Here is a 17,527-nt window from a genome sequence, read left to right on the forward strand (position 1 = left end):
GTACTTCAATCGATTAACTATTTTTTGGCTTGCTGGTAATGTCCACGTGCCTTGGTGTTCTCTATCTTATCTTTTATTTTTATACATGAATTTCTCATGTTGATCGAATTTTTTTATTCTCGTGGCAATGAAGAATTCTTGATTAACTCGAAAATTGAATTAAAAGATCTTTATTAATGTCGACCGGAAATAATACATCAGTTACACTCATTTCTGATCAGTAATTACCGAGTAAATCAGGAACATTGATAATGTTATAAATAAAATTGTTGATATAGGAGTAGAGGTGTAGGTGTACTGATATCAGGTAGCTGAAGTTTTATTCGTAGGCGTAGGGCATCTGGGTGACTTCAATCTCGGTGTCGTCTTTCTTGATTCCATGAGTGGGATGAGTACCATCACCTTTGCGTTGAATTAGCCTCTTCATGTGATCAGGTGTTGCTTCCCTCAGGTCGTATGCCCATCCTATTTTCGCGAAGAATCTTATCCAGAATGTGGTTCTGTTGAAGAGTGCCCAACCTAGTTCGGAGGCTTTGTAATCCCAGGGGAAGGCGTGATGGTAATTATGCCAGCCCTCGCCCACCATCATCAGGGATATTATGGCATTCTCCGTTGGTTTAATCGTCCTATAAATGATCGATTATTTGAAATTATCATGGATTGTCACTAGGAGAGAATGAAAGACAAATGATATTACTTGTCATAACTGCGATAACCGTATGTGTGAGCAAAACTGTTGACTGAGAACATCATGTTGACGACGTAGGGATACCTCATGAGCCACTGAGTGATTATCGCGGCCTTGAGATCCTGATCGAAGAAGTACACTGGGATGAAGACGGGGAGGATGAAGCAGAAGAGGGTCTTGAAGAGAACGAAGTGTCTGAGGAAGATAATTATTAGTCAGTCGTAGTGGAATAGGATCTGGATGAATGAATAAGCTACCTGTCGAAGAAGGAAGCGATTGGATCGGCCTCGACGTCACTCAAGTCAATGGTGTTTCCACCGTTGATCACAGCGTCATGCTTCCTCATCATCTGCCAGCCAAAGTGAGAGAAGAAGAAACCTCTCATGCTGTTGTGAGGATCACCATCGGTATCAGCATATTTGTGGTGGCATCTGTGCTCTCGTACCCACTGGATTATACGATTCTGGAAGATGATTCTTTGTTTCAGAATTGTCAGAATGAGGTAATTGATGATGACTTACCTCACCAGTACCCATGTAGAGTACAGCTAGTAAAATTCGAAGTGGTGCTTTTGCCTTGTAAGCTCTGTGACACCAGAGTCTGTGAACACCAGCGGTGATCGAGAGAAGATGGAGTTCGGCCAGAACAAACGCTTAAATATCATCGATTATGAAAATTTCATGATTAACGAATTAATGACGAATAATGGTATTACTTACCCCAGATTACGAGACCCAGGTGCTGGCGGTAAGGGAATGTGATGAAGTAATAGAAGGATAGGGCGTGCCAGATGAATATTCCGATGACATTGCCCCAGTAAACTTGAGTTTTAAAGCCAAAGGCATAATGCTTCTCCTTTTTTCCTTCTGGATTGAAGATTTTCTGGAGATTCTCGGGCTCGTTAATCGTTTGAGAATCACCGTTGGCCATGGTCTCGGCTTCAAATGAAATAATTTTATTGATCGGTATGATTGGGATGTCTCATCAATCGTAATTCGAATATGTACCAGCAGCTATTTCCGGTAATTGTGCAACTCGAGGAGTTAATTCAGTATTATGAGCTCGCACTTAATTATTCACTCGAGCTTTCAGCAGAGACTGACCAAATACTATCATTGGTAATTTATATCATTGATGGGAAGTGGGGATGAACGCCAAATCGACTGATAAGATTTTTTTTTTTTTCTTTTCAATCAAATAGCGAGTTCATCAGAGCAAAAATTAACACACTCGAACTGAATTGAATTATTTTTAATTTTGCAATGAAAAAAAAAAAATCAATTATTGAATGATGAATTGATTAGGTACTGGAGTATGTGGCATTTGCGAGAGATCACTCAGATATCACTCAAAGGTCTGCAAAAAATTATTCGATAATTTCTCATTATCTCCGTGTCAGTCTTTTCTATCTGTCTCAATGATAGAAAAATTCACGATCGCATGTCAACGGGTTATCGATATTGTAAAAACATTTATTGACTAAAATTGCTCGTTAGTTTGTGGAAATGGATAATCGAGAGACTTGTGCTCTTCCAAAATCTTTTCTTCTTTATTTGCCATTCGACTTTGACTCCTCACATGGTCATCAGTGAAGGGTACAATGTTCAATAAAAAATTTTGACGAGACGATTAAATTGTTGAATGGTGTTGCAATATTCATCGAGGAAAGGCTTTTTTCTCGATCGATCAGCGAGACAAATGGAAAATGAGGTGTCTCTCAACTCCCACTAGACGATGTCGCATAATTCACTCTAATCTTCACCCACTAAATCCGAAAGGACTCAATAATTATAGTTTTGCAACAGTATAAATACCATTTGCGACGATGAAGCAATAATTTTATCTCCCCTTCTACCAGAGTTCAACAGCTTCATCGGTCCATCACGTGCTCCGTCTTTAGACCAACGAAATTACAGAATACTCCGGAAATCCGATTTATCTTATGATTAATGAGACAATCTGGAAATTTTCCATTACGTGACCAATCATATGATATAATTTTTCAAGGACAAATATTTGATCGTCTGGTCTTTTAAAATTTGTCCGGAGGTTATTACTCTCGAGTGATGATGATGCCAAAAAGGAAGTCAACGGAATTTGAAAAATATTTTCATCGAGAAAATTCGAATAAAACACTTGTTCATTTACCACAAAAATTTATTTATTATTAATTACTTTTAAAATTCGGGATACTGATACATTGGGATAATATATAAATAAGCAATAGTCGTCGTTCTAACTCTCCATGTACATGTAAGGATGTTCCTCGATGACTTCTTCGACTTGAGCTGATGGATCACCTTTGGGGATCCAAATGGGATGGGTGCCATCACCCTTGCGCTCAACGATTCTCTTGATGGAGTGCTCGGGTGCCTCCTTCAGATCGTAAGCAAGTCCTAATTTTGACCACAATCTGATCCACCAGGTGCACCTGTTGGGGAAGAAACTGCCGAGTTCGGCGGCTTTGTAGTCCCATGGAAATGCGTGGTGATAATTGTGCCAGCCCTCGCCAGTGGTGATGAACGATAAGAATCCATTCTCCGTTGGTCTGATAGTCCTGAATAATAAATAGCAATACAATAAATATGAACAGGCATTGACGATCGAGTAATCGATACTCACTTATCATAACTACGATATCCAAAAGCATGAGCAAAGCTGTTTATCGAGAACATGGTATTGACGACGTAAGGATACCGCATGAACCACTGGGTGATGATTGCGGGTTTGAGCTCTTGTCCGAAGAAAACCACTGGAATAACCACTGGGAGGATGAAGCCGAGGAGGGGCTTGAGGATGCCGAAGTGTCTGAAATGTAAAAATAAGATTTATTATCACCGATCGCAGGATCATCTTCTTGGTGTGCAATTGGAAAAGCTAACCTGTCAAAGAAAGCGACGACAGGATCAGCAGACATGTCATCGTAATTGATCTTAGCACCCTTGGTGAGAACATCCGGATGTTTCTTCATCATCTGCCAGCCAATGTGAGAGAAGAATAAACCACGGAGGCTATTGTGGGGATCGGCGTCAGTGTCCACGTGCTTGTGATGAATTCTGTGCTCTCTCACCCAGTGTGAAATACGATTCTGAAAAATCATTGATTAATTATTCTGATTATTTTTATTTTTAATTAATGTGATTACCATTCCGGTGGAGATGTAACATATTGCGAGAAATATTCGAAGGGGAGTTTTTGCTTTGTAGGAGCGGTGGCACCATAACCTGTGGACACCAGCAGTTATCGACAGCAGCTGAAATTCCGACACGACCACAGCTATCAATCAATTGAAAAATCAGAATAATCAATCGAATGAATATGATTAAATAACTCCAGCAGATAATTTATTATCTTACCCCACAGGAGTAATCCTTTGTACTGGAGATATGGAAATGTGATGAGGAAGTATAACGATATGAGATGCCAAATGGCAAAGCCAAAGACATTTGGCCAGACAAGATCTGTCTTGAATTTGAACCATCCACCCGGTGTTTTAGCACTAGATTTTCTGTTGGTATTGTCAGCTCGATTTTTAACGTCAGCTGCTCAGAACACATCACAGTAATGATAATTTCATAATTTATATGAATAACAATTATTATGGAACTTACAAACTGTCATCTTTCCTGGTGCTTGGTTCAACGAAGGTCGAAACCCACTGGGATCACCATCAACCGATAGACCTTACTGTGAGAATGGGACGCTACCCCCCGAACCTGCTTTTATAAAGTTCTGGGAGGGGAGGGGAAGATGATCGACGGTCGAAGAAAAAAGGCAGGAACCGAGATAACGAATCAGCTGACATCGCTCTAATACCAATCACCAATTGGCTACTAATCAATTGGTATTAAAAAGGAAAATATTCGGTAATTTTTATTTCTCTTCTCCTTTGGGATATCCAACATGTGACGATTTATTATTTCGTATTTTTTTTTTTGACGTTTTTCTATTATTTATTGTACTTTATTGTGATCGATGATTACAAAAGAGTAAAAAAAATATTAGAGAACTTAATGTAGGTAATAATACAGAACGATTTAGTCGTTCGTGAGTCTTGTTCGCACGGAGTGATAAGGGCTTCTTATCGCTTTGTGTTTGGTATGGAATAATAGAGTAGTCTATGTCTCTTTGAAATTTTCATGGGTATCGGTGTGTGTGTGTGTACCGTCGCCTCGTCGTTTCGTGATTTTTCGTATGAGATCGGGTGACGCCTGTTTCAAATCGTATGCCCAGCCAATTTTTGAGAATAGATTTAGCCAGGCTGTTGTGGGATTGAGATAAATACAGCCTAGTTCAGCGGCTTTGTAGTCCCAGGGAAAAACGTGGTGATAGTTGTGCCAGCCCTCTCCAACACTCATTATTGCCACCATGAGGTTCTCGGTTGGTCTGATTGATCTGGAATATATAATAATAATAATAAGCGGTATTAATTAATGGGAATGGAGGAGGGAGGATTGAAAATAATTTTTTAAATATATTACTTGTCGTATGGCCGATTGCCCCAGATGTGGGCAAAACTGTTGACTGACCATGTGCCATTCAGAACGATCGGGTATCTGATGAATAACTCGGAAATTATCGTAGCCCGCCAATTTTGATTGAACAGATAAACGGGGATCAGAACTGGCACTATGAAGCAGAAGATTATCTTGAAGAGAGTGAAGTGCCTGAAAATTTTATCATCTTGAATAAATCCATAACCTATTTTTTTTTTTTTTTTCGATATTAATCACAAAGGGAGAAAGTCCCAAAAATCGAATTTTTATTTTTTTCAAAAATCGGTGGATCTCGGGAATTACCGATTTTGGGCGGAAATGTCAGGAGATCTTTTTTATCGGGGATTAGATCGACTGCAGAAAAGTTCATTAACGTTTCCACCTAAAATCGATAGATTTCGAGATAAATCGGTAATTAAGAGGAATTCTGTCATTTGGAATTTTTAGTGCTGACATGTTATTATTGAGATAGATCGCGCGTAAATCGGAGGGTTTATCCGGTTTATCGTGGGCCGTTAATTACTATATGTCATGATATCGTAATTGATCAATTGGTAATTACCGATCGACAAAAGTGACAACGGGATCGGTTTTTATGTCACTCATGTTGAGAGTACGTCCTCTTTTGAGGACTTGGGGATGTTTTTTCATCATGAGCCATCCCACGTGTGAAAACCAAAAGCCTCGGTTGCTGTTGTGGGGATCGGCATCGGTTTCCGAATACTTGTGGTGGACTCGGTGGTCCCGGACCCAATCGTAGATTGGATTCTATGAATTTATAGAATAAATCAAATTTAATTAATTGATTCAATGGTTTATAATATTCATCGAAATTACCATTCCAGCGGATGCGTACAGAATAGCTAGAATTATTTGTAGTGGTAATTTAGCTTTGTATGCTCGATGTGTCCACAATCTGTGAGCACCACCGGTCACTCCAAATCCACTCAATTGACACATGACGAATGCTTAAGACAGAAAATTATCGAATTTACAATCGCCAGAAAAAAAAAAATTATCAACCTATCGTAACATCTCTTATGAGACATTACTACACGGAGAGAAATATTTAGTAAAAATTACGGAACTTTCGGTTCACTTACCGATTACGGAGTTGATTCGAAAAATTTAAATGACGGTATCGTTATTTTTGACCGATTATTCAGATAAAAATTACGGAACACCGCGGAAAATTTCCGTGACTTTAGATTAAAATTACGTGACAGCTCCGTAAAATTTCCGACAACCACATTTCGCTCCAGAATTACGGAAAATACACGTAATTTTTATTGAATATTTCTCTCAGTGTAATTGTCAATTCAATTACTCAGTGTAATTTTATAATCTCAATCGGAATTTTTATTCTCAAATTCTTGAAAAAATTGACAGAACTTTCACTGCGTGTGAAAAAATCACTGAATCCGTCAAATTGAACACCAGATTTTTCACTGTTGTATCTCTTATTGGGTTTAACTCGGAGAAGATCGATCACTTACCCCAGAAACACAAGAACAACTCCTTCCTGTAGTCAAATGTGATGATAAAATAGAGGGAAACGAGATGAAAGCCAATGATCCCGATGATATTTCTCCAGATCAATTCAGTTTGAAATTGCCACCATTTTTTCATATTATCATTCACTACATCTATCCCATCATCACTATCCGCTGGATTGTCATCCACACGTGTCCTTGCGTCAACTGTTGACAACATTTTAAATGTGATTTGCACAACTGTTAGAATAAAAAAAAAAAAACTTGACAAGTCAACAAGACCCCAAACCCTCGATTGCACCGATGTGATCGCAATGCATTGCAGACAGACACTGATGTATTATTTTATGTTTTCGTTGAACTACATGACAAATATGCTTATATAGCACATAACTGACCCCAATCCTAGTGTCCACCGGTGATTTCAACGTGAGCCATTTCGAAATGCTCCCAAATCAGCCGAAAAGAAAGAAGTGGCATTATTCAAGCTCGTAACGAGTTTTTGATGAAACTAATGGATGAGTTTCTGGAAAGCAATGGGAAATAAGGAATGAGTAATGAGGAAAATGGAAATCTTTAATTTATTTAATCATTGTCTGGAATCATTAGTGAACCCCAGGGATGACATCAGGCGATAATGACCTCGAGGGTTGCTATGCAATCTCCAGTATGATGTGAAGAGCAATTAATGAATGTTTCAAGTAATCGATGATTGGTATCTTGGAATCAATCGATCGTCACATCAGGTGTGCATTAACTATTTCTAGGATGTTCTTGAGGGCTTGATGGTGAATTGTCTGGCATTTATCAAAGTGCACGTGAAGCCACTGTCTCGTTGGAAATATGGAAATGAAAAATAGTGAATTTTTCACTATTATTCTTGTTACTATTATTTCAAATGGCAATGGGATACTAATACATCCTCCACCATCACCATTGACTCTTCAACTGATGGTGGAGTACGCTAAGTACAGATCGTGGGAGCAGATTGTACTGTTTGATGATTTATCGAATGGGAATAGTGAGTTTATCATAATTTATCTCTGATTGAGGACTTTGCACGAAAAAAATTAATCGTATCTCCGGATCTAGTGGACCCATGAGAAAAATTGTATGTACCTTTTTTGTGGGTAATTTAATTGTCTACAAAAAATATTATGACGGTTTTTCGGATAAATCCACTCGTTTTGCCGATACCATGGATTTTATCGTGAGAAAATTTGGTAAAATCGATGAACCGCTTGATATATTGTCTCATGATCTTTTCATTATTTATTAGACGATATTTTGTATTATGCGAGAACTCTCATTAGCTGTTTGAGTGATGAAGGAATGAGTTTGTCAATTCAATCAACACTAACGAATAAACTATCCGAGGCCTTGAATATTCGACGACATCGAGTTGGAGCAATCGTTCTCCTCGATCGATTAAATCAAACGTCAGCGGAAAATGTTTTAAAAACAGTATGAATATTTGAGAATTGTTCAGTAAATCATGTGGATTGATTTTAAAGTGAGCATTCACTGTTGTAGGCATCGGCAAAACGACTATTTGATTATTATGTATCTTGGTTGTTAATAACAACGGATCCCAATGATGCGAGTATCGATTTGATCCTGAGGAATTTAACCATTGGAATCAATTCAGATGTTGTTGTTGCAACTTCTAGCTCTAGTGCTCATGAGATGAAAAAGGAGATGACGAATTATCGAAACAGGTGAATATTTTTACCGGAAACACAAAAAAAAAAACCAGAAGAAGATCATAATTGCTCATCGATTCAAACGATTGATTCGTTTTTAATGAATATCTCGGTATCGAAGGCAGATAGCGAAATTTTAGTAATAACTTTTTCTGTGGGTCTCAATCATCTTGACAAAAAAGTTCATGACGAAAATTCAGCTATTTTCTTTGGATCGTGAGATATTCGCTGAAAAATGGAGTAAAGCGGAAGTCGAGGTGAATAATTTAAACCCTTCAGTGATGAATTAATTTTTATTGCGGGACAATGAAATTTTTAATGAGTTCTTACAGACGATTCCGCGAGTATGTGAAGATGTACAATTTTCAATGGATAAATTCAAATGACTTTATTGGTAATGGGACAAAAAATCTGGAATACTCGGTGATGGAAAATCGATCGATATCATTCTATCTCGTGCACATTTACAAAATACGAATTAATGATAATTCGAGTCTCGTTGTGGATCCCCTGGGGTGTTGGAATCCCGGTGCACCAGTTCTCAAACTTCCGGTTAGCATCGGCCAAATACTTGTAAAAAAGTCATTCACGAGACAGATAAATAATGGCGAATTATTTATCCACATTTTTCAGATTAATATCGCTCTGAGGAATAATTTTTTTCAACTGCCGATTGTCGTTGGAATTTTAAATGGCACGAGTGACGATCAAAACGGGGAAATAACATCATACGAAGAGGAGCCAATTGAAGTTCAGCCCATGAATGATTTTATTCAATTTCTCGGTCACAGTTTGAATGCTAGGTACATTCATCATTGAATTATATATATATTTTTAAATCGACAGAAGGCAGAGTCCAACGGATATTTGATAAAATATCAGAGAAAGTGGTGCGATGAATTATCTTGAATTAATTGTCGTGGTGGATTAACAAATTTAAGGAGGGGATGTTTTAATTAAAAATCTCTTGATTCTCGGGGGAAAAAAAAAAGTCTGGAGATAGTGGCGCACGAAAAATTGGGGACCCTGACAAACAAAGTCTGGAGCAATCTTCTGGGTGACGTGTACACTGGTGCTGTGGACATTGGGCTCGGTTACATCACGATTAATGAGGATCTACATCGGGACATGAGTTTTACTCATCCTCTGATACGTTACACGTACGTGAGTGAATGAATTTAGCGTGCAGACAGATATTGATAACAAAAAGAGGTGAATAAAATTATTTTCAGGAGAAATATCTACATAAGACCACCGGAATCTGGAACAATGAGGGACATATTTCTCCAGCCATTCAATAATCGTTTGTTATTCTGCGTTGCACTCATGCAGATATTTATCATTATTACTATTGGGTCGATAAATTATGCGACTAATAATGTGTTCAGGGAACGAAGGGGGAGACAAACTGGCATTGGAGAGGCCACACTCTGGTGCACCAGTATTATGTGCATGCAAGGTATTCGTGTGGATTTCAATTGTTCATTGCTCGAGAATGGCCGATTCGATTCAAGAATTTTTTGCTGGATTTTGAAGCCACTTATTCGATCTTCAAAATGTGATTTAATTTGTCAAAATCGCACAACTGAGACACGAGATATTGTCGATTGAATGGCTGTCTCATTTATTCGATGGTGGAATTCATTTGATTTTCAGGATCACCCTGGAATCCTTCGAGCCTCTCCGGGAAAACTGCCCTCCTGGCAAGTTTGATATTCGCCCTGGTGACGTACAACGCATACGCTGGTTTTATAACTTCAATTTTATCGGTCCAGGCGACGGGAATAAAAACCCTTGATGATCTTCTTCACAATAATTTCAAACTCGGTTACAGCGACGTGGATGACGAGTACATGCGAGTAATTAATCGATGATCATTCCGGGTCAGCTATTGATTAATCATAAATTAAATTGATTATTTTATTCAAGAATGCGAATGACAGTGCACTCCGACAATTGTACATCAAGGCGTTTAATGGACGAGAGTCGAGATTGAGTACGAGCAAGGGGTTGCAGAGGGCTGTTGGCGGTGGTTATGGGTTTTTTGCAAGTGCAACCCTTGCACGACGTGCCCTGAGGACTTCACTCATTCATGAGAGGTGTTCACTCAAAGAAATTGAGATCAGACACACTTTTACAACCGTTGCACTGCCAATGGAGCAGAACAGCCCTTACGAGAAAATTATCAATTTGAGGTACTCATGATAATTACGCAATTGTGAAAATTCAATCATTCAATTGCAAAATTCAATTCAATTGAATAATCGTATGGAGTGTGTTTTTTTTTAAATAAATAGAATTTTACAGATTTATTTGAAATATATTTGTCTGCAGTATTTTGAAAATGGGAGAGCGCGGAGTGATCGACAAAATAAGAGAGAAGATGCTACCGGATATGCCGAGATGTCAAGCCCTCACGACTTTTCACAGTGCAAGAATTGCTGATGTTTACTCGGCGTTTATTATCCTAGCGATCGGTATCGTTACTTCCCTCTTCCTGGGAGTCATCGAGAGAATCTGGAATCAGAGGAGAATTTTTATCGGTCGTATCACGGGTCGTGTCAAGTCCCGGAGGAAATTACCACCAGGAAATTATCTCAGGGTAATCAATCAATCGCCGGGTCTGTCTGCTAATTGGTGGCGGGTGAATTCGAGAGTTGAGGGGAAATTCAATAGGATCGCTAAACCCCGAGTTTTTCCATTTCATCACTGAGGTTTATTTATTAAATAATATTCATCGGGGGATAAATATTCCTCGGCAGTCCCTCGAAGCTCCCATCCTACCCTGGCATAAAATATCTCTGAGGTTGGTGTCACGAGTTTTACATCGATCTCTCAAATGTTTCAATAAATCCTCGGGTTCGATCGTTGTCAGGATTTCCTCGCATTTATCTCGCAACCTGAATTGAATATGAAATGAGAATGAACATGTGTTTCAATCATTCAAAATTCAACCGCTTGAATTTTCATTTATCTGGAGTAATTGATATAAAAAAATTACTTCTCCCCCCACAATCCATCTCCAGAGGATTTAATGATTATTGACCCGGGGATATTCTCACCGATAAATCGTCTCCCTCGCAATTCCCTCAACCTGAAGCTAAAAAAATAATTTTAGAGGATATATTTCAATGAATTCTTAGTGATGATCTTTAGAATAATAAAAACAGGAAGCTGGAGATATTAATTACTCTGAAAAAGAATTTTCACAGATCGTCGATAATCTGACCCCAGTGTCTGCACTTCCTCGATATGAATCACATGATTTCGTATCGTACAAGGTGAGCCTAATGTTATCAATCTAAGAATAAATGCAATATTAAAAGTGATTAAAAATGATATTGCATATGAGTATATTTCCTTATGCCACCCCTGACCTTATCAGCAATCGCGAGACAAAGGCCACATCTAATACAGGCTGATGAGAAAGTCATGTGCATGTGATCTTCACGCTCGTTGTACGCAATTTTTTGTACTATTCCAACACCTATGACCCCACAATTGTGCTCCATCGTTATTTCATTCCTCTTTACACCATTCGTGGAATCAATTTCACCGATTTTTCCACATGCTTTTGAATTGCTCCACATAATTTTCGATTTATCACAACTTGTCACTCGATAATTTATGGATAATAATATCAAGTAAAAATTAATAATCATTGTAAAAATAGAAATTAGAGAGGTATTGACATTTAAAAAATGAAAGACTGTTGTTGACTTTTGACAATGTTCAGAGGAGCGATTGACATCTTAATGGATTCAATCAATTTGATAATTAATTTATTGATGGATTACTATTCATATGAATAATTCAATGATTTATAATTAATGATGAATGTATTTTCTGTTGCAGATTGAATTGCGCGGATGGTTTTACTGGCAGTCGGTAATGGAGAATTTTCAATTTTCCTAGGGACATTTATCTGTCACTTATTCAGTGATTTTTCCATACACGTTGGCATCATCTTGTTATTGATTGTCAGCATTACCCGAATAAGAGCAAATACCCGTAGATAAACGAAAAATATCATTGGGTACTTCAGCCATTATTTACCGACAATTGGCTGGGCCCCAAGTAACTAGACAATAATCCCTGTGTACGTAATGTGTACACCTCAGTAACCTCTCGGTAAAATCAGTGTATTGTCTCTTCAAGTTATCCGTGTCGTGATCCATTAAAAAAATATATATATATTTAAGACAACAACTCAAGGCTGAAGCCCGAATAATGCACCTCATCGCAGCTGTTGTGTTTTGATGTGATTTTTTGGTGCGTAGAATTGTGAAGTGAAATTAATCGTCAATTCAACGTGAGAATAAAAAAAAAAACAGGTGACACTCGGAAAATATTGCAGTGACATTGTGCATAACGCGGATGTCATCGGATTAGTGATCAGTGGTGATAACTCGGGGATAATTACTATCGATAAATGATGGCGACTAATCTTGAGGAGGAGCAGAGTTTACGGGAGTGCGAGGAGTACGTACAGAGGCACAATATCCAGCAGGTACTCAAGGATTGTATTGTACAATTGTGCGTTGGTAGACCACAGAATCCAATCTCATTTCTGCGTGAATATTTTCAAAAACTAGAGAGGGTAAGTTTTATTTGACATTTTATTTTGAAAAATAAAAAAATTCCATTCATCCTCACGATTCAACACCAAACAAACGATTTTTTTTTTTTTAATAAATACGTCATTTTGAATTCAGTAAAAAATATTTTTAAACCTCATAAATTTTATTTAAAAAAAATCCGGGATGTCAATGAAATCCTGGATGTATACATAATTGCGTAATTATCACTGGTCAATTAACTCGAGATTGTACCACGGGTTTTTTATTCTGAGTAAAAAAAAAAAATGCGGTATGCACACGTGCGCGCGCTGTCTCTTTATATTCTTTTCCGACAAAAAGACGAGAATTATGAATCTGTAGGTGGAAGAGAGGCTGAAGAGTCCCCTCGGTTTTATGATAGCTCGGGGGGAAGCGTTATTCTAATCTTAGAATATGCTCGAAATATAACATTCAAGTGACACCTCAGCCAATCCGGTTGTAAATCCATCTCTTGGGGGTTGTCGGGGGTTCTCCAACTAGTCGACAAACACGAATGCCGCATTTGTGGGTGAAATGCGGGGTGGGAAAGTCGTTCGCGGGATAAAATTCTCAAAAATCGGGTAAACATAATAAATTATCACGTGAGGATGGACAATATTATCACCGCGGTGTGAGAAACTTGTGAGGGGAAAGGTCAGGTGTTTTGTGCGTGAAAAAAAAAAACATTTCAATTTATCAATCGCTTCTAGTTAAATTAAAATCGATAGTCGTGGAATAGTATAATTACGGAAACAAAGTCTACAATCGTCGAAAACCAGTTGAGAATATGGAAGAGGTACACAAAAACATGGAGCTATTATTAGATGTGTTATACTAGATTCTCGGGATTACATAAAATATTGGGATTTTAAAATGTTATTATTTTGGAAAATGTGCAGGAACAGGCGCAGGATGCGAAGCAGCAGATTGCGACGAGCCCTGAGGACATCGAGGATTTACCTGGGGGTCCGCAGGGACCCCAGGTGCCCAGACGACGTGGTGGAATTTCTGCGGAGCCTGTCTCCGAGGAAGATGCCACTAGTTATGTGAAAAAGGTCGTACCCAAGGATTATAAAACAATGGCAGCTCTCAGCAAGGCTATTGCCAAAAATGTACTTTTCGCTCATCTCGATGAGAACGAACGCTCCGATATTTTCGATGCCATGTTTCCCGTTACTTTTCTACCTGGTGAGCCCATCATTCGCCAAGGTGAGCATTAATGTTATAATTTATTTCAATGATAAAATCGTTTATCTGAAGAAATTTTAATGTTCGGTCAATTTATTTTTTTGGGAAGGCCCACATTAATTATTCAAACGTGCGTCAATGATTTTTTTTTTTTCGTTCCTTTTTAGTTCCTCAAATGTTTTTATTTGTAGAAGAAATATTCTTTCATATTTCATCGAGTCAATACGGAATTTTTTGTTTACTCTATCGATTTTTTTCCGGTCATAATTTATTGATAACACTGAAATTTCTCGGGTGATTCATGAGTTATCGATTTTTCGGGTGCAAAACACGTCTAATATTTTTGAAATATTCTTGGAAATTGAGAAAGCCGGAGAATATCTAGAATAATAATTCTCCTTTTAAATCACCTTTTATCCTCTACATTAGCTTATATGGAAATTATTTTTTTTTAATCAATTATAATATATACACAATATATTTTTATATACATTATAATGTTGTTAAAAAAATCATATTTATAGATGCATATACTGAAAAAAAATGGAGTGCGATTTTTCCCTAGTTAAAAAAAATGTAAAAGTCATTCCTTGGTCTTAAATTCACGGACACGAAAGCAATCCGACATCTCTGCTCTAGTTTCATATTTTATCTAATCCGGCTTTCGATCTAGAGAATAAAAAAAAATTCTTCCAGGTGACGAGGGTGACAACTTCTACGTTATCGATCAGGGTGAAGTAGAGATATTCGTTAATGGTGAGCTCGTGACAACGATAGGTGAAGGGGGTAGTTTCGGTGAATTGGCATTGATTTACGGTACACCACGTGCCGCAACAGTCAGAGCAAAAACAGACGTTAAATTATGGGGTATCGATCGTGATTCCTATCGTCGTATTCTCATGGGCTCTACCATAAGGAAGAGAAAAATGTACGAGGAGTTTTTATCAAGGGTCTCTATTCTCGGTTAGTATTATTAATCAATATTTATCTCGATTTTAAACATTTGTAAATTGTTTGAATTTATGATATTGTTTGTCTTGATCTAGAATCGCTGGATAAGTGGGAACGTCTGACCGTTGCTGATGCCCTTGAACCCGTGGTATTTGAGGATGGCGAAACAATAGTGAGACAGGGCGAACCTGGTGAGGATTTCTACATTATTGTCGAGGGTACTGCTGTTGTACTGCAGCAGAGGAGCGAGGGGGAGGAGCCCACGGAAGTTGGAAGACTTGGACCGTCTGACTACTTCGGTAAGTTATTCACAACTTCATTTCGTATTCACACTAATTTGATATTTAAATTATGCTCTACACCATTACCTTCGTTCTATTTTCTGCCCTCAAATTCTACTCGATATTTAAATTCTTCTCACCTTAATTACACCCACAAAATAGTCAATTGAATTTTCACTTTTGAATTTTTAACTTTATACATTTTAATTGCATTTAAGTCTTCATCAGAGACTTGAGGAGATAATAAAGATTAGCTTTTCTATCAATCGATTAACGAAGGGAAGTGCTGAGAGATTAGTGAGGGGGAGGTGGGGGGGAGAGAGTAGATAGAGCATTAGATTCCATTAATATTGTCCTTCCAGGTGAAATAGCACTGCTCCTGGATAGGCCAAGGGCAGCAACGGTGATAGCCCGTGGCCCCCTAAAATGCGTGAAGCTCGATAGGGCACGTTTTGAGCGTGTTCTGGGTCTGTGCGCTGACATCCTAAAACGAAACATCACCCAGTACAACAGTTTCGTCTCCCTATCAGTGTAAGACAAATATTTCACTTTCACTGAGTCGTGTAAAGCCCTTCCCCTCCAATAATTCAAAATCGTTACACATGTCATTGTTATAATTTTAATATTTTATTAATATCCTCATGATCTATCGATTATGCCAAGGGTTAAATTCATACTGTATCGTTATCCGTAATAAATATCATTCTAGTGAACGATCTCGACACCTAACTTTTCATAAAAAAAAAAATGTATAAATTAGAAATTAATGAACGAATGAAAATCGCCTTTATTTATGCACATTACGAACTCCGATCGCAGGTACAGGTGTAACTCAACTCAATCCATGATTAATCGCAATTGTGGCTTCACCTCGAAGTGTCCTCTCGCCTCTGGAGTTCCTTGGGGTGTTTGAAACTCCAGATAAAATTTTAAAAAATTATTAATAGAGATCCCACTGATTTGTCTGGTTTCCAGTGATAAATGTCCTCTGGAGAAATCCAGGTCCCCTCCGTCCTTCTTGTGATAGTCTTGAATCACCTGGACCTAGTCCAATCCTCATATCCAGGGTATTTCTGGTCCAGGCCCTGGTGTACCAAAAACCGATTCCCAACCGTAACTATTTCTCCTTCAGCCCAATCATCGTCCTAATAATAATCCTTCGTTAATCAGACGTTGATTAAACAAGGAACTCCTGGAAAATGGTGACGGGGCAGCTCGACCTTCTCGATGGGATGAAAATGCGATGTCATGTATAGATACATATGTATGCAATAACGAATACATATATAACAAATAAAACACGTATGTACAGTTGTTTTATGTACAGCCCGAGGTTAATTTCTGTAATATTTTTTTTGTGCTTTGTGGACGATTAAGGATTAAAAAGAACATTTTCGAGTAATTGGTGATTATTTTTCACCAAGCACCAATAGAGCCAGTGCTTGCCTTGCAATCGAGAAGCTGACGCTCATTATCGGCATAAATTAATCCAAAATCTGTCACAAATTCATAAAACTTGTCCAATGATTCAAAGGCCAATTCCGCAACGATGAAATCAACTGCCAAATTTTGTCGATAGCTAAACAGCAGAAGAAATAAAATCATTAGTTTTAGGTGGGCGGGAAAATACTGAGAATATTGAGGGGCAGAGGGGGGGGAATTGGTATAATAGGGTGCAGCAAACACTTTCCTGAAACAGAACATCTTTAAGTCGTTAGACGTACAGGTGGATTTATTTCCGCCCCGTAGTCTGTGAGTACCATTAGGCAAGATGACAATAAGGATTGATTAGTGTAAAAGTGAGGTAATACATACGACTTAATCATGGTCTTCAAAGCGAGCTTTCGCTCTCTTGCTATGAACCAGTCCATGAGGAAACCAGCCATACATGGTGCCTCTTTGTACAGCTTGAAGAATACGTGATAATTACCCAACCACCAGGCAGACCGAACGCACAACGCGTGCTTTATGCACTCGTGGGATTTATCATGAGGAGTCAAGTCTGCCATTATCGTGGTGAGATCTGCGTCACAAGAGCAACAATTTTGAGATGATTCGGCAGGTAAGATAAGGTAAGTCAGCTGCTGAGAGGCCAGGCTATAGGTCACGGACATATCGGGGCTAAGCTA

At 38.3% G+C, this 17,527-nt stretch overlaps 6 protein-coding genes across 9 annotated transcripts in view; 2 read left to right on the top strand and 4 right to left on the bottom strand.

The window, feature by feature from the left end:
- Positions 1-16,111, top strand: part of Pka-R1 (protein kinase, cAMP-dependent, regulatory subunit type 1) — a 42,546-nt gene extending 26,435 nt beyond the window's left edge. The window contains exons 2-6 of one of the 2 annotated variants that reach the window (XM_011305038.1): positions 12,236-12,980; positions 13,878-14,187; positions 14,863-15,129; positions 15,213-15,416; positions 15,761-16,111. In XM_011305038.1, coding sequence (XP_011303340.1) covers positions 12,813-12,980; positions 13,878-14,187; positions 14,863-15,129; positions 15,213-15,416; positions 15,761-15,933 — 1,122 coding nt within the window. In that variant the 5' untranslated portion in view covers positions 12,236-12,812 and the 3' untranslated portion in view covers positions 15,934-16,111. Of the gene's footprint in view, positions 1-12,235; positions 12,981-13,457; positions 13,775-13,877; positions 14,188-14,862; positions 15,130-15,212; positions 15,417-15,760 lie in introns of those variants that run through there. The other variant, XM_011305039.1, reaches the window with a different exon arrangement.
- On the bottom strand, positions 155-1,806 carry LOC105266695 (acyl-CoA Delta(11) desaturase). Its single transcript, XM_011305044.1, has 6 exons — positions 1,696-1,806; positions 1,408-1,626; positions 1,210-1,340; positions 946-1,151; positions 698-883; positions 155-626 (listed from the first exon to the last, which is right to left on the bottom strand). Exons 2-6 carry the CDS (start codon positions 1,616-1,618, stop codon positions 320-322), a joined length of 1,041 nt encoding a protein of 346 aa, XP_011303346.1. The 5' UTR covers positions 1,619-1,626; positions 1,696-1,806; the 3' UTR covers positions 155-319.
- Positions 2,828-7,021, bottom strand: LOC105266694 (stearoyl-CoA desaturase 5). 3 transcript variants are annotated; one of them, XM_011305042.1, is made up of 6 exons: positions 4,300-4,409; positions 4,045-4,230; positions 3,834-3,964; positions 3,571-3,776; positions 3,311-3,496; positions 2,828-3,245 (listed from the first exon to the last, which is right to left on the bottom strand). In XM_011305042.1, exons 1-6 carry the CDS (start codon positions 4,307-4,309, stop codon positions 2,924-2,926), a joined length of 1,041 nt encoding a protein of 346 aa, XP_011303344.1. In that variant the 5' UTR covers positions 4,310-4,409; the 3' UTR covers positions 2,828-2,923. The 3 variants fall into 3 exon arrangements, 2 of the variants coding, with proteins under 2 accessions (XP_011303344.1, XP_011303345.1); XR_892182.1 differs by lacking the exons at positions 2,828-3,245; positions 3,311-3,496; positions 3,834-3,964; positions 4,045-4,230 and adding exons at positions 5,170-5,355; positions 5,747-5,952; positions 6,022-6,152; positions 6,681-7,021 and having other exon boundaries at positions 3,688-3,776; positions 4,300-5,083; XM_011305043.1 differs by lacking the exon at positions 4,300-4,409 and having other exon boundaries at positions 3,834-3,941; positions 4,045-4,224.
- On the top strand, positions 7,402-11,110 carry LOC105266693 (uncharacterized). Its single transcript, XM_011305041.1, has 10 exons — positions 7,402-7,698; positions 7,957-8,141; positions 8,211-8,395; positions 8,713-8,932; positions 9,014-9,183; positions 9,373-9,540; positions 9,613-9,839; positions 10,037-10,239; positions 10,310-10,575; positions 10,715-11,110. Exons 1-10 carry the CDS (start codon positions 7,521-7,523, stop codon positions 11,091-11,093), a joined length of 2,181 nt encoding a protein of 726 aa, XP_011303343.1. The 5' UTR covers positions 7,402-7,520; the 3' UTR covers positions 11,094-11,110.
- LOC105266692 (uncharacterized) lies at positions 11,098-12,024 on the bottom strand. The gene is made up of 4 exons (XM_011305040.1): positions 11,758-12,024; positions 11,572-11,681; positions 11,382-11,480; positions 11,098-11,280 (listed from the first exon to the last, which is right to left on the bottom strand). Exons 1-4 carry the CDS (start codon positions 11,968-11,970, stop codon positions 11,115-11,117), a joined length of 588 nt encoding a protein of 195 aa, XP_011303342.1. The 5' UTR covers positions 11,971-12,024; the 3' UTR covers positions 11,098-11,114.
- A 50-nt stretch (positions 16,112-16,161) lies between the features above and the next one.
- The window catches only part of LOC105266705 (leukocyte receptor cluster member 8 homolog), a 5,957-nt gene continuing 4,591 nt past the window's right edge, over positions 16,162-17,527 (bottom strand). Inside the window, exons 5-6 of the mRNA XM_011305066.1 lie at positions 17,214-17,421; positions 16,162-16,977 (exon numbers count right to left, since the gene is read on the bottom strand). Of these exons, the coding sequence (XP_011303368.1) occupies positions 16,815-16,977; positions 17,214-17,421 (371 nt within the window). The 3' untranslated portion in view covers positions 16,162-16,814. The remainder of the gene's footprint in view (positions 16,978-17,213; positions 17,422-17,527) is intronic.

Source organism: Fopius arisanus, unplaced genomic scaffold (assembly GCF_000806365.1).
Source record: "Fopius arisanus strain USDA-PBARC FA_bdor unplaced genomic scaffold, ASM80636v1 scaffold00041, whole genome shotgun sequence".
Classification (NCBI taxonomy): Eukaryota; Metazoa; Arthropoda; class Insecta; order Hymenoptera; family Braconidae; genus Fopius; species Fopius arisanus.